The sequence below is a fragment of the Ammospiza caudacuta genome, chromosome 14 (genome assembly GCF_027887145.1).
Source record: "Ammospiza caudacuta isolate bAmmCau1 chromosome 14, bAmmCau1.pri, whole genome shotgun sequence".
Taxonomy (NCBI): Eukaryota; Metazoa; Chordata; class Aves; order Passeriformes; family Passerellidae; genus Ammospiza; species Ammospiza caudacuta.
The window spans coordinates 12,216,832-12,240,111 of record NC_080606.1 but is presented as its reverse complement, the minus strand read 5'-3'; the positions used below and the strand labels follow the sequence as shown (position 1 = coordinate 12,240,111).

General features: G+C 42.9%; 1 protein-coding gene across 2 annotated transcripts in view; it reads right to left on the bottom strand.

The window, feature by feature from the left end:
• Nucleotides 1–19,145, bottom strand: part of KLHL13 (kelch like family member 13) — a 77,001-nt gene extending 57,856 nt beyond the window's left edge. Inside the window, exons 1-3 of one of the 2 annotated variants that reach the window (XM_058813958.1) lie at nucleotides 19,051–19,117; nucleotides 8,987–9,051; nucleotides 1,625–1,683 (exon numbers count right to left, since the gene is read on the bottom strand). In XM_058813958.1, the coding sequence (XP_058669941.1) occupies nucleotides 1,625–1,644 (20 nt within the window). In that variant the 5' untranslated portion in view covers nucleotides 1,645–1,683; nucleotides 8,987–9,051; nucleotides 19,051–19,117. Of the gene's footprint in view, nucleotides 1–1,624; nucleotides 1,684–8,986; nucleotides 9,052–19,050 lie in introns of both variants that reach the window. The other variant, XM_058813959.1, reaches the window with a different exon arrangement.
• Between the last annotated feature and the right edge of the window lie 4,135 nt (nucleotides 19,146–23,280).

Here is a 23,280-nt window from a genome sequence, read left to right as displayed (position 1 = left end):
AGTAAATCAAATCAACACTATCTCCTGGGCAAGTCAGCTGGATCAGGACAAGGATTTCTCCTGCTGCTTCATAAAGAATCCAGCATCTGGCCAGGAGATTGTTACAAAAAAATCCTCACACAGCCTTCCTGAACCAGCAAGCAGAGCCTGGAAGAAGCCAAGGGAAAGATGAGTACAAGCCAACTTTATCTTTAAGCTGATTTTCTCTTGAGTGAAAGCAAGACAGGCTTTGAAATCAGGCACTATTTGCAGATGCCAAACCAGAATGAGGACATTAAGCAATAGTGACTTTTTTTAATTAGTTACTTAACAAATCACAAAACCATATCTAAGAAAATATCCAAAAGTCTCCAGGAAGAGGGAAGTCTAAAAATCATTTAACCTTTCTCTTAGATCCAGGTAACAAGAAAGGCAAGTCATGTGTAGGAACCCAAACTGGTTCCTACCTAGGAGTTCAAGTAATTACAAGTCTGTTGTAATAAAAGGATTTTTCTTCAAGAAAAGAACAAAGAAAAAAATTCACTGTGTAGCTTTAATGATATAAACATAGGAAAACTTAGAAATCAAGGAGCCTGAGGTAAGAGCAGTTCTTCTAACTTGAGCTCTTCCTTGCCAAGAAAAGCATTGAAGTTGTCCACAAAGGCACTATTCTCCTAGATAATTATCATTATAACGAAGCAGCAGCTCCAGACTATCAAAGTTTATGGTTTAAAAGAAAGCACTCAAGAACACATTACTCATATTATACTTACACACAAAAAAAAGAAGCACAAAGACTATCACGGAAAATCCTAAAATAACGTGCTGCTTTAATTCACAACTGTTACTGGAAATCTGGCAAAAAAAAGGAAACACTGGGACTAATTACTCCAAAGGAATGCTGGCTGACGAGCCTATAGCACTAAAAGCACAGCATTTTTATGGAATTCATCTGAAAAATAAGACATTGCATCACCTAATTGTGCTCTCTAAAAACGACCTTGTCTCCACAAAAGCAAATCCTTTAAGTACTTATTTAGGTACAGTTATACTCCATCACGGAGGTTCTTTCTTTCCTGTAATACTTTAGCAGTGTGGTTTAGCTGCTTGATCCCAGAATATTGTTGTTTATTCCAGCAGAAAAGAACTGAAAACTTTCAGGAAAGCTTCTAGTGACTGCTATTATTCCCATCATCTTTACAGCAGATATAGCAGACATACAACCCAAAACTGGACAAGAACAATAAAATGTCAAGAACCTGACATGCAGAATAAACTTCATTAAGAAACAAGGTAAACCTGCTATAGGTTCCCCATGCCCACCATGTCAGGGGTTTTACTGCAGCCTAGAACACTTTCAGCAGCCAACAGTAAAAGCCTTTGGTAGACTGATCCCTGCAGACAAGTGAAGCATTGTGGTTAATCCCTTATGAAACCATACATGGCTCTGTCCTCCAGCTCCTTCCTTCAACAATGAGCTTTGCCTGTAGCTCCCTTGAAGGGTTCTCACTCACAGCTTCCCAGACCCAAAGGAAACTTTTAGACAAATGGCACAGTTATTCTAAGTTAGAGAATTAAAGAAAAGTAAAAATAATTCCCACATTAGCATTTTGGGCTTTTTAGAAAACACACATCAGTTACTCACAAAGAGTCTCTCCACATCATCTCTGACAAGCGGAAATATCTCCTCTGCTCTTCATGCACCTGTAGTCAAACAGAAAAGAACTGAAGCAGAGTCACACACAGACATCCCCAAATAGCACCTGGCTCTCTGATCCCGTGGATTTTCACAAAATTAACCAAGATTGGTTCCAAACATTCATGCACAATCTGTTTCCCCATTTCACTTACTTTCTCTGGTAAAATTACAGAGATGAAGGAGCACAAAAGCAAGAAAAGTGCTTCCTGTTTGCATGCATTAGGCTGCTCTTTGCTGTGGAAACAAGGATGAATTATGAAAAGTAATCAAGTGAACAGAGAGCACATGCCCTAGATTTTTCAAATAATCTCTTGGTTTAACCCAGTTGTTCCTGAGCCTGCCTATCCCATGAACAATTTACTAAAATGGAAGCTGTGACTCATTAAAGCCACCTTTTAAGGGAGAGAGAAACAGCTCAAATTATTTATAAGCAAGACGTAATCACATTAATTTGTACAGAAGAGGCCAAAATCTTAATGACTTCCATTTCTAAGATCTAATACAGCTGATAAACAAACTCCTAGTTCTTTTTTTTTTAATGTCTCAGGAGTATGGTATCTTGCAGCCTTTAACCAAAATGAAAGACTACAGAATATATTGTGGCTTGTGAAATCATACCTCCACTTGAAGGGACAGTGAAAAAGTTGTGACATTTCTATTTGTTGACATTTATTTATTAGCAAACATTGCAAAATATAAACTAGGCATACCCCTGAAAAGAGCCACACTTCAGATTTTCAGTCTTTTACGTATTTTACATTTATAAGCATAACTGAATGATAAAAACTTAGTAGCTGTATGCACTGGGTATTTCTTTAAAGCAATTTGCTATTAATTCATAGCCCAAAGAATAAATTTCTTTTTCGTAGTCAATACTTGAAAAATACAGAAGCAGATTTTTAGATAAGGTCACAGTGGCAGCTAATATATAACAGAAAATAAAAGCTTCTGCAAATCATCCTCTCCCCTTCAAGTGCTCTGCACCATGACAAATAAAATTTTGACTTCAGAGAGCAGACACAAGCTCTCCTAATTTAAGAGCCTGTCTAAAATCTTATTTTGCTAAAGCAGACTGAGACATTTAGTGGAAGGAAATAGTACACAGTATTTGTAAGCATGAATTATAAATTCAGTGTATGCTTTGCAATACTTTAAACATGCTACAACTGAGACAGCATCAAACAGAATTGTTTAATAGCAGCTAAGTTGCCCACTCCCTCCCACTGACACTACAGCAGCTGGCAGAATAAACTGGTTCTTAACTCTTGATGTTGTTACACCTCAGGACATCCTCTTGTTTCAAACAAACTTTAGCTTCTTCTCTTTTAAAGAAGTCTGCTGAGTGAATGGGATGGATTTTATCCATCCTCCATCACAAAACTAGCACTCAGAAAGTGCCACATCACCTGAGCTGCTCTGCTACCATCATGACTCCATTATTTGTGAAGTCCTGTGTGATGTGTAGTGTGGTTGCTGCAATTGGGATAGGTGCTTAAGTCTCAGTCCTTGTTTTACCAACCTGTGGACCCTACACAGGCTTCTCTAATGAGACCAATACATTACACAACAGTCTGAAGGGATCAAAAAAATTCCATTTTGAAATAGAATTTTTCATAGTCAGAAAAATTTCAGTTAACTTTCATCTTTAGCAATAGATCTTCTATCATCCTCAGTGTTGATTCTACATTCCCAGCATATAAATATCAGAAATTCACACCTCTGCTTATACCTCTGTCACAGAAAGGACAAATCTGATCACCAGCCCAAACTTGCATGCCCCTGCCAGGAGCTGAATTTCTCACTAGTGTGCAAGGTCCTGAGGTCTCTGATTCCTAGGGTTTGCACTTGTAGCTGCTGTTATATTTTGCCATCATTCTTTCAGAAACACCAAAAGAAGAACTGAATAAGGATTAATTTCCTATATAAACCATTACATTTGTTCTAACCATTTTCAGCCTAAATACAGGAATACAAGAATACAATTTAAAAGAGGTGTGGTTGAGACCCGTGTAAAATTGTTGAGCATTCCTGAGAAGTTAAACTACTTCTACTTCCAACTCCATAAAACAAACACACTACATGCATTGTCATATGCCACTGAATGCAACTCAGGTGGTGGGTACCCTGTGAAACTTATTTTTTTGTCTGTAATTCATCTGTCAGGAAGCTCTAGATTATTAATGGTTGATAGTGCACACTGCTTATGTAGGTTACTTGTATCAGTTACAGCCAGCTCTCCAGAAACAACAGATGAGTGACACAAGGCATGCCAAGGAGTGACAAAGTGTGCAGGGCACAGCCTAGGAAGCCACTGAATGCACAAGCCCACACATCCTCAGGGGCAAATGTGAGCATCCAGGGAATGTGAGAAACACCTGTCAGGTCAGAGGCCAGACCTCAGCAAACATCACTCCTACAGCAGACAAGTTGGCTTTCAATGAGTCTCAAAAATCACACAGCAGATGCTGGGACTGAGCCTGACCCACAGTGGTAACACAGCAGACAACCTGAATCAAAGCTAACAAAACACAGAATCAAAGCTAACAAAACACTCTGAAAAGCAGAGTGCTGGTGAAATGCACGGGAGCAAGAGGTTGAATTCTCCCTTGGGAGCTCCACTGAGGGCCACAGCCCCATGGTGCTTGGTTTCACCCAACCAGCCCTTGCCTACCTTGTGACCCAGCTGCACAAGCCCCCAGCAAACAGCTGTGAGGGACAAGCAGAGCCAGACCAGCCAGTGCTGTCCCAGCAGAGGGACAGGGAGATGATGCTCTCCAGGGCAGCCACAAATCCCTAGCCCCCACTGGGCAAAGAGAGAAGGAAGCAGCACTGTCCCTTCCAGCAGCAACTGACTAAATCTGACACTGAACTGTGCTCCTTAAATAATGGCTTTAATCTCTATATAAGTAATAATAAGAGAATCTCTCTCTAAATACAGAGAATATATGCCTAAAAAAGCATTATCATCTTAGAAGTCAGATGCAGACTATCCTGATGTAGGCAGTTTCCAGCATGGACTTCGTACACGTTTCTGGAGAACAGCACAGCCTCCCAGTTTTTATAACAGGCATCAGAGTAGCATTACTCAAGAGCAGCATTACTCTATATCAACTATCACCTGATAATCATTACCAAGTAGAATAATTTACTGACTTCCACCCATAAACCAGAAGTATATAAGTACTTAAACATTTTCTATAAAAATCCAGTCCAGACACAAAAGTAACCCCATACTATAGACTGTAGAAAATATAACTGAAGCTACCAATTAGCTTCAGTCAGACAAAATGCTGCATTTTGAAAAACCCAGTGTCATAAAGGAAGCCAACAGTCAAAATACAACTGTAGGTAGCAGAACAGATCTTATCCTAATGGAAATTCTGCAATTTTGAAGAAGTCTTACCGACCAAAAGCACTGCTACCATGCTTGTCAACTGCAGTTACAGAATGGCCTTCATTAATGTACTTTAAAAATATGCTTGATAAAAAATTTATTCAACATATTCTAGAAACACAAAATAAAACAAGTTTCAGCATGCTCACACAAGCTTAGAAGTCTTCAGTAGTTCTTAAAGTATTAAAAACCCCAAGCTTCTTGGTATAGTATTTCACTCACACAGAAAGAGAAAACAGTTCCCTGAAGCAGATCCAGTCATTAATATACCACATATAAATCACACCTAAGTTAAACACCTGCAGTTTAAAATGGCACCAAAGGCAAGAAGAAAACGCTGTGTTGTATTGAATAGCTGTGCTAAGCCTGACAGACCTAGGTTGGATGCCCTTATATTATACTCTCAACACTGGGAGCTTCAGCAATTACAGCACAGCCTAATCCAGTCCTAGGGAATGAATGGACTTCTCTCCATTCCCTTGAGCCCTAAGTAGATCATCTTCCCACACAGCAATCCCAGCCTGGGAGAGGGGGACAAGGAACAGGCTGCAGATGACACACTGCAGTGACAGTGAGTCTAAGACAAGGATGCAGCAGGGACCCCAAAACACAAGAAAGCAAGAGTGAGACAAGCCAGCTCCTGCAAGAGCCACAATGACCTGACAGGTTAGTGACTCACCCGGGCTCAGCTCTGCTCCTGGACAGCAGCACTGCTCTGTCTCTTCTGCCCTCAAACATCTGCACCCTCTTGTCATCCCCAGCTGCAGGTCCAAGCATTGTTCAGAGCTGTGCACAGCACCCAGATGGTCTGTCAGTGGCAGCTGCCCAAAATGCTGATGTCCTCCCACTGCTGCTCCTACAGCCACAACACAGAGCAGATTCCTACCAGTGGCAATGCCCACAACTCCTGCTGTTTGTCCAGACAACAAAGCAGCTTCCATGCCAGCCCTCTCCTAAAGGTAATGTGAGCTTCTGCCTCCATGCTTATGACTGGAGGTAGGTTTTCAACCATTATCTCCCCAAAGTGCTGACAGTACAAAGTTAGGAGTCTTACCCTGCATGGATTGCTTCCATTCTCCAGGAGCTCCATTCTGGACAGTCTGTGTCACAGATTTAGAGGCACCAACTACTCTGGAAGCATTAATGAAAAGGCCAGTTCACGTCAGACTGGAAACAAGTGATAAAAGCAGGAAGTAAAAGCCTGTGAAGTTTCCTGGTAAAACAATGCACACACACTTCAGCAGACTGAAATCTTCCAGCCTTCACAATTGACTCCCAGATAGCCAGTATACATTACCTGGCAATAAAAGCAAAAAAAAGCTCAGAATATTAAAGCCCATTTTCCCATTTTCTGCTGTAAACTTTTTGGCACCCTCTCCTACATCACATACCAGAGTGTCAGAACCACCTGCATCACTGAGAAATTGAATCCTTGTTATTTCTTTATTGCTACCATTCCAGTATCCTTATGGCAAGGCACCTTGGAATCACTTCCCACTGAACTCCAAGCCTTCCCTCCTGCTGTCACTTCCATCAACAATGTCCTTTACCTGGAGCCTTCTCCTAATCTACATATGTAAATAAAGGCCTCAGAAAAACACTCCTAGATGAAGTTAGTCAGTATGATGTCCAACAGCAATACTGTCAGCAAGCTTCCTAATTGTGCAGTGCTGTTATGGGCAAAGGTGGAAGCTGATAACTGAGAGGCATCAGTGCTCCTTTATTGTCTTTGTAAAACTGTTTTGAGCAGAGCTTGAAATGGCACAAACACTGAACTGACTCATGCACATCTGCTCACACTCTTGCACACTACTCACACTCGCTCACACCTTTGCACACTACTCACACTCACTCCCTTGCACACCTGCTCACACTCCTGCACACTCACTGCCGTATCCCAAGCCTCACAAATGACATGAGAGCTGAGTAAGCTGCACTTCACATGTTGGTCATTCAGCTTCAGTTAGTGGCACATGGATGTTTTCTAACACAATAGCTTTAAAAGCAAAATGAGATTTGGATTTCTGATGATACTTGTGCCAGAAGTGGACATTAAGAACTTCCCAAACACAAGGATCTTAAACACCAGTACAACAACAGTCCAGCTTTTTTGGCTCAAATAACCACCTTGAAGGAAAGACCAGAAGAGAAGCCACACAACCTTTAGATAACTGATTAGCAGGTAACAAAAAACCCCAGGATCATTCTAGATATCCCAACCTCTCAAACAGTAAATTTGCTAAATATGACAGTTCAAAATGAAGCCATGCTTTACCTCTGTGCAGCACAGCTTAAATTGTTTGCTCAGTCAATCTACAATCAGCAAAAGTAAACTGAAGCTTTAGCTGCATTCTGGAAAAATTTCAAAGCTATTTAATATTCTACAAATATATACATTTATCCTTTTCAGGTAAGCTGAACAAACTTCTCAGAAAGCCAAAAGTAATCAGTCTTAGCAGAATCTGCTTGGAGTGACATACCCTACTTTGTATAAAGCACTAAGCTTCCTGTGTCTTTATCAGCTCTACTAATAAAGAACATAAAGGCTCTGTAATTTGATCTACAAGAATTTAACAATTATAGTTTGTTTATCAAATGAGTCCTGATATTTTCAAGACATTCACAGTACCTAACATCTCAAGGATATAACCCAGCTTTTGAAAACCCTTGGAAAAAACTGCTCCCATGGAAGAATTAAACATGACATGGTCAGAGTCCTACAAAAGAAAATAAAATATTTTTTCATTTTAACATTTGCATGCTAAGTATTTACAGTGCTGTGAAGAGTTTAGATTACAGGAGTTTTCAAGACAGGTACATTTTCAATGGACTAGATCCAAATTATTATATGTAACAATACAATAGCCTTCTAATTTCTGTCCCAGTGAAGGCTGACAAATAGTGTAGGTTTTCTGCAGACACTGTCGATACTTTACAAATATATTACTCACCCACACAGTCTCTCAAGTAATCTATTTTGTACCAAGAAAATTAATTAGAATAATTTTCAATTAGTTAATTTAAGGATGTCTACTGCAACATCTGGAAAAGGCTATGTAAAGAATACAGAGCATGTACATACATGAATATTTACACATCCTTCAAGCTAGGAAGTCTCAGGATACCAACAACACAAAAATATCTGAATATTTTGATCAACACTCAAGAATATCTTCAAAGCTATCTTGCTTTCTTGGCTACATGAACTGTTTAATCAACCTCTGTTACACACTAAGTTTCATATAAGAAAAGCACCACACAAAAGTGGGACAGGAAAGCTCAGACTGGAGACCTAATCAGCCAGGCTACCTGTCCACCAGCAGTCAGTTCAGGAGCAGTGGCAGTGAAAGGACGCTTCTCTCTGTCAGGGTTTTAGGGACTTCCTCCCACAAACTGCAGCTGGAATTCAGCCTTGAGCGCTTCAAAACTCACTTTTTTTCCTTCCACTAATTAATCTAATCACATTTCAATCTAATTTGCACTCAAGGTATCCCATTACAATGGAGTCTTGATATAATTATACACTGGGTAACAATGGAGTCTCACAATGTAATTACACATTAGTGGAAAGCATCCTTCATCTAATTCCTCAATAATTTCTTAATGCACCACCCCTAGCAGCTTCCCACCTCCAATGCCATACTGACTGCAGAGATTTCCCCACTTGATGATACTTTTTTAGGCATATATTCTCTGTATTTACAGTAATAATGCACAGCTTCCCAAAGAATGCTCCCCTGCTGGTCCACCCCTCTGACACTCTCTGCTGCCTCTTTACTGCCTGGAAAGCTGGGAGCACTCCACACCAGCTGCACAGTGTGTGCCTGGTTGTGTTAACTGAACAGGAATGGTTTCACTGGGGTTTAGTCACTAAAAGAAAATTATTTGCATACACAAAGTATCAGCTTTCTTACTGTTCATGGCAGGATCCCAGGGCTATGTTTCGCCATTCCCAAGCAGTCCAGGTTAATTTTGACATCTAGAACAAGGTTTGGGAAGAGAAAAAAATTGTCACACACGTTTGCACACTATTATCCACTGTAGATGTTATTTTAAAGAACTGCAGGGTAGAGCATCTCCAACAGAGTTAACTATTGGCTTCTGCAGCCCTTTGAGCTCGGTCTCTAGTGTGAGTGGAAAATTGGATAACCCTGCTTCTTGCCTGAAGGGAAAGTTCACATAACTCACTAAAAATCTGTGGCATCCTGCTCTTTTCCATGTGTATGGAATATTTCATACAGAATCCCACAAGATCACAGCTCAACATAAAAATCTATTTCAACAGTAGCACAGAAGAAAAAAAAGTCAGATCTAATTTTTGCTTTGAAGCTCCTCAGACAGACACTGTTTCAGAATCACAGCCACCACTTCATGTCAATCACAAAGTGCACACAAGCCACAGGAAGTAAAGAAATCCTAACAGAAGTAATACCTTGCACCATGATCCCAAGCCAAGCCCCTTCTCACAAATTCCCCCCAGCAGCTGCTACCACAGCAGGAAGCTGTGCTGGGCTTGCACAGAGAGCACCAGTCACAGCAGAGCTGAAATAGCACAAAGTTACAGTGAAAAGTCATCTTACAGCCATGAACAATGGGATACAGGGATTTAGGAGGAGACACTGCACTTCTTTTAATGCTGAAAATACAGCCCAACCAACTTGAAAAGAAAACAGTAGGCAGTTACTCCAAAACACAAGGAGCAATCAGCAGTGCTGTTACTTGCACTGGCATTAATTTTTTTTTTTTAATTAATTCTAACGAAAAGGAGAGTGAAGAATTGTTGGCAATAATGCTGCTGGGTTTCATTTCCTCTCAGAAAAGAAAAAAACAAAAACATTGCACTTGGCAACCCATATTCTCACACCCTTAGCACCAGAAAGTGAGGGTCACTTCTGTAACTCAATGAATGAACAGTATTTTTTTTTCAATTACAAGCCCTTGCCAATCAAATTATTTACCCAGTTAAAACAATAAAGCAATGCTAACAACAACATCACAAGGAAAGTGCAAGTTAACCAATAATAATGGATTAGAAGCACTATGGGACATTTAAACCTCTTAACCAAAACAAAGGGTTTACCTGAAGATAAGGGGCTGTGGCAGTCTTATTTTATGAAGCTCTTGATACTCCTCCTTCAAATGTGTCAAATTATATTGCTTTCATATATGCACAGCTATGGATGGCAGCAATCAGAATGACTCAAGTTCCAGAACTAAAATACCATTGTGTCAGAAATGGCACTCACAATTCACCAGGAAGCCTCTCACACAGTTTGTTTTGGTGAAGAAGGCCAGAAAGACACGAAGTTACAAAGTAGTTTTTGGTGGTTTCTTACTCCCTTTAAAACCAGGAGTAAGATGCAGCTCCTCCCATGCCCTATGAGCACATTTTGCCCAACCTGCAGGGTGGCAGAGCCGTGTCAGGCTGCCCCAGAGACACACACAGGCATTACACTGCAGGGCCTTGTGAAAGGCTCTTAGTAATGAAAAACTCAGACAATGTCAGACTTGTTAGACACATCTGGGATGGCACTGAAACAATAAAGTCAATACAAAGACAGCATTTTCTCCTCTGACCCATTCATTTTTTCCTCCTCCCATTTGTTTTTCTGCCATTATTTATTCCTGACTCCTTGTTTAGGACCGTGAACTGTTGTCATGCAACCTCCTACCTTGCACATTCATGTTTTCCAGCCCACGTCCCTCCTACCATTAATTTTACTAATGAATAAACAATCTGGACTAGTAGTGGGAGCTGCTTACAACCAAAACATGGATCTTCTGTACACAGGTGGGGAAGGCAAGGCTCTGCTGCACAGCAGCCCCACACCACATGCCCTGGCACCAGGCAGCACCACCACAAGGGTGCCAGCACTGCCATGCCCTGCTCCCACATGAAATATGCCTAAATTTAATCACTTTTTTCACTCCACACCAGCAGATCATTACAGCCTAACCAGAAAACACAGACATTCCCCATGAGGATGATGAAGTGGAATTTTCTCATTTCAGCTGTAATCACAGGGTTATTTGCAGGGACAAACCACATTTCTGCCTCCAAGCAGCCCTTCAGCTTGTGAACCTCTGCCCTAGGTTTGGATCTCCCCCTCTAGGAACAGCTGTGCCAAGGAAGAGCTCAGCACCCTTGGCTGCCTGTCCCTGCTCTCTGCCATAAGGCTCCAGCTGAGCTGCTCTTAAGTACTTTCTAACCTATTTACTCAGGATCAACCAATACAAAGAGTGATTATTTAGGCTGTTAAAACCACTCCAGCTTATTTTGGTTGACATTCTGCAGAAGAGCTCACATAAATGTCTAAGCAGCTAGAGTTAAGGTTTACAACCCCCTTACTGAAATATTTTCTGCTCCTACAAACCAGGAATGATGTCCAACAGCAAGAGAAAGCCAGCAGCAGACAAGAAATCCCTCTGTCATTCCAAAAGAAGCCAGGGCATTTGGCACACTCATCATTACTGAAGAAATCAATTTTAAGAGCAGGACAAGTCCAGTGTACCTCTGCTCAGCCCTTTCTCTCAGAAAAGACATAACTTGGAGCTCCATGAGCCAGGAGAGCCATGCAGGCACCTACAGTAACAACAATTAACACAAACCCTTAGAAGAAGGCAAAAGGGCTGGTACAAGTCCAACACATCACCTTAAGGCTACAAGAAAGAGAAAACTGTTACCACCACAGGCTGGACTACTTGCTTATCAAGATGTTACCAACAGTTGTAACAGTTCCTTTATACAGTCATCCCCAACCCCACCCAGTGCCACCAAACACCAGAAGAATAATCAGTGGAAGAAAGACTACATCAGCATAGCAAGATTTGGGAAGGAACAGAAACTGCCTTTTTGTTCTGCACATGGGAGGTGCTATCATAACAAGGTCTTGGTGCATCACTTATTTATTATCAGGCTCTTAATTATCATCAGGTAGTGACACCAGCTAGAACACCATGAAAAAAAAAATAAGGAATTGCAGTAGGAACAAAATCTCAGAGTCCCTACCTTCTTGCTAAAGGGAAGTGCTAGGGGAGTTGTACCATGGTTCATTTAGAGCCTCACAGCAAACTCCTCCACATACCAAATTTTACATTAAGACAAGGTACTAAACCATTCCTGAAAAAGATTTGCAAAAGTACAGGCCAGGCTATCTTGTAGCAAGTGATATCACCAATATCACTGAGATAAAAGATGAGTTAACAACACTTCTACCAACCCCAAGACAGGTGATAACATGATCATCTCATTACTCTTATCCTTTAAATAACAGAACTCTGAACATTAAGGACAAAATTCTCAGACTCAGGTAAAATATGGTTCCAAGCCTCACTTGGATCACAAAACTCCCCAAAACAGTCCTTTTATCATTAAAGAAGTCAGTGTTTAGTACTAATAAGGAACAGAGACAGTGAATGTTGGCACATTTACTTCCCCATGACAAAGGTGAGCAACCACAAGAGACTGGTCAGATTTTCACAGCCACCAAGGGAGCAGTGTAAGGCAGCTCAAGCAACCTGGTAAATTCAACATGGCTGACTTATCTAGATTTATCCTCCAATTCCTTTGTAGTTCAAGTGTTTAATTCCTAATTTCCAGCTTCAATGTGTAAGCTTGCAATCTTTTGCTTGTATGTCTCATAGGACATACACTCTGGTGGAAATACCTCAATTCCACTGTATAAAAACAAGCTTTCCTTAGAACAGCAAACACAAGAGCCCAGAATAAATTTCTGACCATAAAATCATTGCTATATTATAAGTTTAACATTGAAGAGAGCAAAACTCATAACACTGTTCCTGTTAAAATCTTCCAACATAAAAAAGCAATAAAATATAATAATTAATAAGTGTCAGCAATACAACCTCATGTGTATTTTGTAACTTGTAGTTGCTACTATTTAAAAAGTTACTAACAGTGAGATGAAAGATGTTGGGGAGGTGGTAGGCATAAAATATTAACATAAGTCTTCTACAATTCTGGCACCATGGTGGATAATCAGCTTCTAAAAAAAATAAATATACATATACAGAACACATGCCCACGTCTGTAGGATTCCAGTGCTGCTTGCAGCTTTCTTTAAATAACAGATGTGCTACTCACTTCCTCAATTCTATTCACAAACTGTGGGCAGCCATAAACTTGCCCAGAACCACGTGTTTTGTAACACTGAAACTGGTTGAGTGTCAGGCACTGAGAAGCCAAGAAAAAATTTCCCCCTTCCTTAATGTAGTGTAGAATTCCTGCTTTGATATAAATATTTACCTGAACCCATGAATTTAAGTGTTATATGGATCATTCAGCTTCCTCACAGATGGAAAGCTAATTGGAGAACAGCAATCCCAGGAAGGGTTCTTTAATGGCATCTGGAAACATGACAAGTTTGAAGTGGGAGCAGTGCCCTGGTCCTGCTGAGCTGAGTTTGATGCTCCATCCCCAGCAGCTGCTGGGAGAAGCTGTGCTGCCTTCCCTCCACTCACCTCCTGACACGATTCCTGCCTCCACCTGCAGGGTGTAGCCACAGCGTGAGTTAGCAAACTGATAAAACATTACTGAGTGGGGAAGTTTCCCATGAGCTAAGCAGCATGAAAGAAATCATCCTGCAACCACTGAAGCATGAGCTCTGCCAATAGAGCTGCCCCAGGAGATCAGGGCACAAGGCAGGACCACCCAGAGGCACATTTGATGAATTACCTGCAGCACCAAACTGTCTCCAGCGTCAGATTTTGCTGTCTGAGTATGAATCTTCTCCTTAATTTTCAATCCTAACAAGTCTATGAAGAAGTTTGAAATCTGAAATATTTTGCATTGTTTTCTTACAGAATTATTTTAAAATATAAAAAACATACTGTAATCATCTAAGACAGAAGCAGAGCTTCAACTTCAGAAATCCAATGCAGTAAAAATGTGCTGGGTATTTCAGATCATCATCTTAACATTCTGCTGGATACCTCCATTAGCATTATCTGATAAAGTCAGTTATTCAAAGGAATCAAAGTTCTCACAATACTGAATTAAAGGCATGTGGAACACCTACTTAAACTAGAACACACCACTCACATGGAGATCCCAAAAAACATCCAGGAAAAAGGAATTGGGTTGAAATTCACATTTATCCTTGCTTTTTTCAGCCTATAAGATTCTCTCTAATATTTAATCATAATCATTCACAGTCATTCTGCTGAATTTTTTCATCACATGATACCTCACCTTCCTCATAACAATTTGCACTTGACCAGATGGTTATGGTGTGAATTAAGCTCATTTCCCATGCACCATGGTTTTCACTTGTCATGATGCTAAATCCTGGTCTGTGATTTCTGAATAACAGACTGATAAAATGAGCTTATTTTCACCACCAAGAAAAAAGGAACAAAGTTCTTCCCCCGCTGTCCTGCAAAGATGGAAATTAACATTCATAACAGGACTCACATGATGAGTAGCTGAGCACTGCAGTATTTGTTAGAACTCATACTTTTAAGTCCTCTGAGCAAGGACAGGCACTCAAACCACCCCATCCTTAGTTTTAACCATGAGATCCATGCACCACATTCCCATAAGCTTTGTGCCAACTGTTTCTCTTCTTGCAAGGTGGAACAGCTTAGACAGGACCTCTGTCCTAAAGCAGCTTACACCTCCCACTTCAGGCAAATAAAGAGACTTCTGAGAGGCAGGACAAACTAGTCCATGTGCCAGGAGGCAGGAGCCAAAGCAAGTGTCTGACATCACAGGTAAATAGCCCGGCTGCTTTGCCTACTGACAAGCAGCTCTGCTCTGGTGCCATCCACACCAGCACAGAGAGCAGCAGCGGTTTTGCTCTTCGGTTGCCTTCCATGGGCATCACTGTCTGGGCACCCTCCAGAGAAGGAGGTCTTGAAAAGGGAAAGCAAAATGTGCAATGTGACAATTCAAGCAGGCATGGGAGATAAGGTAAGATAGATGCCCTTTAACAGGGAAATACAGAAAGGTCTGAAGATTTCCCCAAAATTTAAGCAGCTATAAGTCAGGGCAAAAGCTCTAAGAGCTTACTTAAAAGCAAAACTTCTGTTCACAAACCATTTTCATTTGTACTTTCTCCTGTACGTAAGTTTGTTCATATTTGAAATATTTCACATTAAAGAAACCAAGCAGAATAGCTGGCATTGCCAAACAAATCTCACAACTACAAAACACACCATCAAGCAGCTGCATCAGTCACAAAGAGGTAAAACAAAAGCCCCAAGGAATCATATGACCATTGTCATTAGTATTAACAAAGCACTGTTTCCATAAAAAGAAATTGAATTACGTATTTCCTACAGCAAGTTTAAAGCAAAAACCTCAATAATACAAATCAGTAGCTGGGGCATTCTTCAAAAAGTAGTACAGCCAACTCACTTGAAACCAGCTTCTCGGAAAGGACATCGAAGACCTCAAATTCATTACAGGACACTGAACATGGAAAATCACCCAAATTTTCTTAATCTTCTGAAATACACAAGTCAATTAAAGGAGTCAAATTTAATTTTGTCACAGGTTGCAAGCTCCTCCTGGGTTCAAACAGGTCCCTTTCTACCTCAAAATCCAAGAGATATCTTCAGGAAATCCACTTCTGACACGCTTCTGTCAGCAGTACCAAGTCACACACTCCAGCTCCCTGTATCTCCACCCCAATGCACTCAGAGCCTGGTCAGAACCTCCTGCACAGGATATTGGGATATTGGCTGCCTGCACTGCATGGCACAGGCACACCTTCACCCCAAAACACCTCCTACTCTGTCAAGTCCTGGGAGACAAAGCTTTATGAAAATAATTCATAATATTTCATAATCATAAATAATTTCATAATCATAATTCAGATAAAGCTGCAAAAATTTTCATTTCTGCTGAGTGCCCACGGACAGCGTGCCTGTGCATCACAGGCTACAATTTAACATTGGTTAATTACTTTGTAGCTTTTCAAAGACACAGCTTAAGGAGAGCCAATACGCTGACAAAAGTTTCTTCCACAGCAGTGTTTCTAATTTATCCACAAAGCTCTAATCTCAGAATTTTAATAAACCTGTTGCATCACAAATAGTTAAAAAGAAAACCATAAAAATGCTTCCAGTCAGTACTCTGACAATGCAATACAGCTGTGAGAATGAAAAAGACCTGAAAGCAGAGAACCTTGAAAGGAAAGCAGAACATATGTTGCCCCATCTATTTAAGCTTTTACCTCCCACTCACACTGACACCCATAAACACTATGCCAGATCTGTGATAAAAGCACCCATCCCTGAGAACCCAGCCCCAGGCTGTCAAAATCAACTCTGATAAGCTATTAGAAAAGTTTTCCACTATTGGTACAGTGAAACAGCCAAACACTGAAATGTTCTGAGGCTGCTTTGCTTAAAACACTCCATAATTGTTCAATTTGTGCCATAGTGCTGTTTTACAGAAAGTTTTGCCAGCACAGATATATCATCTAAAATAGCAAAGGGAAAAAAAAAGAAAAGCCATATACTAGGAATCACAACTATTTCAGCAACCTAACAACCATGAAAAGCATGAGCATTTCTGACAGCTTTGCTCGTGGTGTTTGTGGAGGTGATGGAGTAGTGCTAGCAGAAACACTCCCAGCAGAACACACTGCTGATTCCTTTGGAATTGCTACCAACACTTTCTTTGTAGTGTTGATTAATGATCCCTTTCTAACAGCTAGACCCACCAAGAACAGAGAGTCCTGGAGGTAACTTCAATGATGCCTTTAGATCCAGACAACCTGGGCTCGATCACCATTGTCAAAGAAACCACAGAAGTACTGAATTACACTGAGATATATTCAGCATTAGACAGCTTGTTGATTTTTTTGTTCAAGTACTCCAGCATTTTTCTCAGCCTGCTGGAAAACAAAACAAAGGGGGAAATCACACTGGTGACTAGAATTCATAGAACAATTTGGGTTGGTAGAGACCTCAAGGATCACCTTGAGGGGTTGGTAGTTCGAACATCCCTGCCATGGGCAGGGACATCTCCCACTGCACCAGGTTTCTCAATGCCCATCCAACCCGGCCTGGAATTCAGGGGGAAAAGGCAAGGCCTTCCTTTGTATGCCCAACCCCACCGTGCCTCTAGACAGGTCATGTGCCAGCAGAACCCTTCCTGCAGAGCTACATCTCACTTCCCCTCTGAGCCTCCCTTACTTGTGAAAGTGCTCCCTTCCCTGCTTGTCCCCGCAGCTGCCTGAGACATCCCAGTGCTCAGCACTGCTCCATGGAAATGCCCTGCTGGAATCTGGGGGTCTCCACTGCAAACCAGACCAGGCAATCTGGGCCCTTCTCTTCTGGCTGGGTACATTTGCTGATCTGCTTCACACATCACCAGAAGTTGTGCCAATGATACCACGAATTGCAGAAATCTCCAAGCCACAGTCACTGCTACAGATCAGGAATGGCTAAACTACAGCCTCAGATGGCATTCAGCTCTGTGAATCTTTTACAGAAGAGCAGAAGAAATTATTTAAAGAAATGATAATAAAAAAAGCTGGCTGGGGCAAAGTCACTTTAATTCATTTTTGACACCTAGAGTCACTGGCTCACTAGAAGCAGTCTTGCTTCTTTGAAGCAGAGCAGCATGCTAATTTGTGCTGGCACCTCACTACAATTTTTTGAACTTTAGAAGTGAAGGAAAATGTTTAGAAGCACAATTTTGAAAATCACAGAATCAAAGAGATCACAAGCAGTGCATTCAGGATAGCATTTAATCCAAGTTACTACACTGATTTTTTTTTACTATCAACACTCTGCATCATATTCTAGTATTAAACAGGACTGCAGAACAAGCTCTACCATGAAATCAGAGAAGTGGGAAGAGTGCCCTGAAGGTTATTCATTAGCATTATCTCTATGTGTAGCTCACTGGGGAAAGAATAAGGAAAACTCCTCTGTGGCATTCTATTCAAATGTATGAGGCATATTTAAATGAGCGAGGGAAGTATTTCTGATGCAGATTTCACAGCAGGTCTAAGACAGCATCAGTTTCATTAACACTCAGAACATCCAAGCCGAAGCGCCCTTTGCCATACAAAACTGACAAAGATGTGCACCTTGCGTCTCCTGAATCACACAAAGGAGCCGAGCCAAGACTCCTAGAGTTCTTAAGTTAACATCGCACTTTTCATACGGAGGCGAAAAGTCCTGAACAGAACCTACTAAAAACAGAGCTTGGCCTAAATTTTATGAGAACAGGGAAAAGATGAAACTGACAAGTTAATTACAACCTACAGCTACGTCCCCATTTTAATGGCTGCATCCCAGAACTAATCCCCAAAACTCCTTCCTGCACCCAGACCTGCTCCAGCCCATTTAAGGACCAGGGAACAATAAACACTGACGAGCAGAACGGGCCGGGGGAAGGAAGAGAGCGATTACAATGGCTGCACAACAAAGCCCGCACAAGGAGAGTTAAAGACACATTCTGCGAGCGGCACCCGCTCCGCAGCCCGCTCCGCACACGCCGCCAGCCGCGACCCCGGCCGGGACGCTCCCGCTGTGTCCCCAGCAGTGACCCCCGTGCTGCCGGACCCCGTCCCTGCCCCGCCGGGCACGGCGCGCCCCGGCTGTGCCCCGCACCGAGCAGCCCTCGCTGGGTCCCGCTGGAACGGGGGGGACCCGGGGGTACCGCACTGCCCCGCACCGTCCCCGGCACGGGGCTGACCGCCCGCCGCCCCCCAGAGCGCAGCCGGGACAGCCCGGTGCCGTCCCGCCCGCAGGGAGCCCCCGCCGCCAGCAGCGCTGCCCCGCGGTCTCCGAGCGGCCCCGGCGAGCGGAGACCCCCGGGCAGCCCCTCCGGTGCGGGGCAGCCCCTCCGGAGCGGGACAGCCCCCCCGCGCCGCCCACCGAGCGCGGCCCCGCTCCCCCCGCGGCCGCAGAGGCCCCGCAGGACGCGGCGGCCCCCGAGCCCGCCGGGCCCACGAGCGGGACAGGACCGAGCCGGGTGCCCGCGCCTCGCCCTCACCTGCGGCTGCGGCCGCCCGGCCCGGCCGCGGTCCCGCTCCGGAGCGGCCCCGAAGTGCCGAGCGCGGCCCCGCTCCCCGCGCGCGCCCGGCCCGTCCCGCCCTGCCCCGCGTCACCGCCGGGCCGCGCGCACTGCGCCTGCGCAGGGCGGGGCAACAGGGGAGGGGGCGGGGACATGGGGAAGGGGCGGGGCCTCCGTGAGGGGAGGGACGGACGGACGGACGGCGAGACAGACAGAGGGAAGGATTGAAAGAAAGAGAGAGGGAGGGGTGGAGAGAAGGAGGGAGGAAAAGAGGGTAGAGGCCACGGTGCACAGTGGTCGCAGGTCTGCCAGCACGGCTTGTCTCCAACAGCTTGGTGCATCCGGAGAGCTGCGGGAACAGCAGGGAGGACAGCAAGAGGCAGCAACACTCATAAAGTCACAGAATGGTTTGGGTTGGAAGGGACCTCAAAGACCATCCTGTTCTAACCCCCTTGCCATGGGCAGGGACACCTTCCACTAGACCAGGTTGCTCCAAGCCCCATCCAGCCTGGCCTCGGAAATTTCCGGGAATAGGGCATCCACAGCATCTCTGTGGCAGTGCCTCAATCAAACCTCAAAGTAGATAATTTCTTTCGAATATCTAATGTAAACCTACTCTCTTGCAATTTGAAGCCATTTCTCCCTGTCCTGTCACTACACTTCCCTATGAAGTGCCCCTTTCCATTTTCCTTGTCGCCCCCTCTACATTTTCCTTGTAGTCTCCTCTCAGGCACTCACCAAGTCCTTGGTGGCCTAGGGAATGCGAGTGACAGATACACAAAAACATCTCCTTGTGTTCTCCAGGGGATTCATTGGGGGTCAGCAACATTACCAGGTGAAAGGCAAGCCACAAGCTGCTCTCCCAACCAGAGTGTTGGCTCCTGGAAAGCTCAGAATTGCTTCACCTGCTCCCAAAACACTGGAGGATGCCAACCCTGAATTTTCCTCACACTCCTCTCCTCTTTTTCATGTGGCCACATCTTTGATTTGGGAGCTGCTGTTCTTCTGCTGTTCTGCCTGTATTGTTTCCTGTAAACACACCTTTAATTACTGAACCCCCAACATTCAGCAAATTTTTGACTGCAGGTAATATTAGGCCAAATAATGCCTTCGTTAAACCCAGCCAACCCTAATGAAGTTATAGGAATTTTAGCAATGCAATTGAGGGCAGAACTTGAAGCAAAACTAATTATGAAACCATAGGTAACCTTCCAGCCAAGACTACAACCAACTCCTCATTCTTTTAACCCTGGAGGAAAAGCTGAACAGCCTATGAGACCACAACACACCATTTCAGAGTTGTGTATGTCTGACAGCTCTTGCTTTTGAAGCTGTTTTTTATCCAAACATTTTTTGCATTGGCTAATCAAAGCCAGCGCAGCATCAATCTCAGAGTAAATGCTATCCTGGTTGAGTAACTCTCTAACAGATTTTGCTGTGGGCTGTTTCAGTGAGAGCAACTGAAGCAAATTCAGGCACAAGGAACCAATTCACCTCTGCTCTGAAGCTGACAAGAAAATCAGTATCTCAGCTGCAGAAAAAAGCATTTTTTGTGTATATATTTTGTGTATATTTTTCTAACTCCTGTCCTTGAAAATGACCTCTTGCATGAGCCAGCACTCTCTTTGTAAAGATAAGTTTCGACTTATCTTTACAAACCTTTAGGAAGAATTCACCTCTGCTGAGAAGAGGCATGGACAGAGTGACACACTGGATATCACACAAATGTTCCCAAATAGAATAACTCTGGTATAGGAATGTGCTCAGTCATGATATTTTACAAAAGGAGGTTGCAACAGTGAGTTCTTCACCTTTTTGCTTCGTTCTTTCCATTAGAGAAGAAAAGGAAATTTGCCATTCAGATGGACACTAGCTATAAAACACATCCCACTCCAGATATTGCTTTTTTCCCCTACTGCTCTTTTTTATCCCAAGGTAAGGTAATGTCTCCAATGCACATGAAACACAGGCTCTTGCCCAAGTTCAAGCCCACACTTCCAACAGCACAGAAACTTTCTGATTTTCTGATCCTCTTTGCTCATTTACCTGGCAAAAGGTGGTTTTTTACACCCCAGGTTCCAACTCATTTCACAATTGAATATTCCTTTTTTTCCTTTCTTTTTTTTTTTTTTTTTTTTTTAACTAAGGACTTGGCAAATTAATCGAGTGCTCATACTGCTCCAGTGCTCTTCCAACAGTTCCACCTTGAAAACCAAGTGAGTTTTCCTGGTCTTTACCTGGGACCTCTCAGCACCAAATTCCAGCATGCCTCTGGAAGCCCCCAGGAGCCCAGCTGGGCAGGGGTGGGCTGCAAAGCTCTGTTCAGCAGACCTAGGCTTTGTCACTAAGGAGTTCTTCTTGAAAATACATGTACTAGGGTTGCTTAGATATTATATTGTCATTAAAAATCTTGTTCTAAGTGTCCTTTTCTACAAAGTTTTGATGCCTGTAATGTATTTCTCTGCAAGAAATCCACCTGAAATTTGCTGTAGACTCTCTGTCAGGCATCTCAAAGTATAAACACAAGACAAATACACAAAATTACTAATACAAAGCAATTTACATAATAAGTTTTATACGTGATTATAATATATATTACATATTATATTGCAGCAAAACTGTATTCACAAACATTTCCTGTGTTAAGTCTGCTTTACCGAATAGTTCTTTTCAATACAGCATTCTCAGTATTTATGCTGAAGAATCTGATACAATTTGATAATTATACTGATCATAATTTGGTGTGATAATACATGCTTTCAGCATCTAAGAACAGTATAAAAATGAACAGCTACCAGTTCAGGCAGAGCAGGTTATATCTACCTCACAATCACTTTTCATTGATATTACAGATTAGAGAGAGCAATATCCGTTAAGCAAGAGCATTTCCTGTTCAGAAATTATACAACTCGATTTTATCTCAAAAGAAACACGTACCCAGCACCACCCGAGCTCGAAACAATTCCGAGCTTTTGCCATAAATTGTAACAGAGTCTGTTACAAAGCAGAACACGGAACTTGGGGAGAGGAGAAATATGCTCTATTAAGTTTCAATTGCTTGTGGCAACATTGATTCACTGTTTGCAGTTCTGCAGGTAGTTACTGTCAGACTGGATCTGGGCATGTGAGGAGCTGCAGCTCACATGTAGTGAGTACCCATACGTGTTTAAGGCAGCATTTCTGCAGGTCTTTCAGGCAGCATTGTCTGCCAAAGTGAACTGTAGCACCCCTGACCCCTTCTCCAAGGGCAGGGCTGCAGTGGAGATGCATCTATGTGCTTCCAGCTGTGAAGTGAGCTCCTGTGCTGCAGGAATGCTTTTTAGTTCCTCTTACTTTCTTTATTCTGCTATTTAGAAAAGTTACTTTCAGGATTTATACCTTTCCTATAATGAAAATGTTCTGTGTAGGACAGATCTGCATATTCATGCCACAATAACAGCCTCACAAAATTAAAATCATTCTAAAACGAGCGGTGAGGTGCATATTTGTCAAGCAGTAAACACTGGAAATGTTTTGTGGTAAAAAATCATTCATTTTAAGTGTTTTTAAAGCTGGCTTTCCCCCCAAGACAGCTTGATTCCAGCCACGCACGTTGCATTTCCAAAGTTCACTGACAGCTCTGGCTCCTGCTAATGCACAAGAAATCCTGCAGAGCTGGAGCAGAAAGGAACATCTGCTGAGTGCAGGCAGTGCTGAGATTCCAGCTGTTCCTGCAGGCTGCCATCCCATTCCTCTCCATCCCATCCCATCCCATCCCAAAGGGATGCACAGACCAATGGAAATGGTTCTGTGAGCACAGCCTCCATCAGAGAGAGAGATCTCAGCAGCAATCCCCCACCTTTGCTGAGGCTGGTGAAGCCTCATAAAAAGTCTTCATTCAGACTGGAGTGTAGCTACACCCTGTCCTTGGTGTTTCACCAAGGTGTGAGCTGGGAATTTCTCCCAGAAGGTTATAAAAATGAAAACCCTGGAGGGCAGAGCAGTGCTCTACAACTCTTTGTCCTACTCCATCTCCACTTCCATCAGCACCCAGGAGACACCAGCCACTTTCCAGGAACACCAGCAAGGAAAGCCTCCTTTCTTTTCTAACTATTTCTCAGATATTTCCTGTAAGAAAGACAGCCTGGCAGCCTCTCTCCCTGTCCTGAGATGCAAACATGAGATACTTTTGGTGCCCAGCATGAGAAATGGAAATTTCACCTTCCAGCC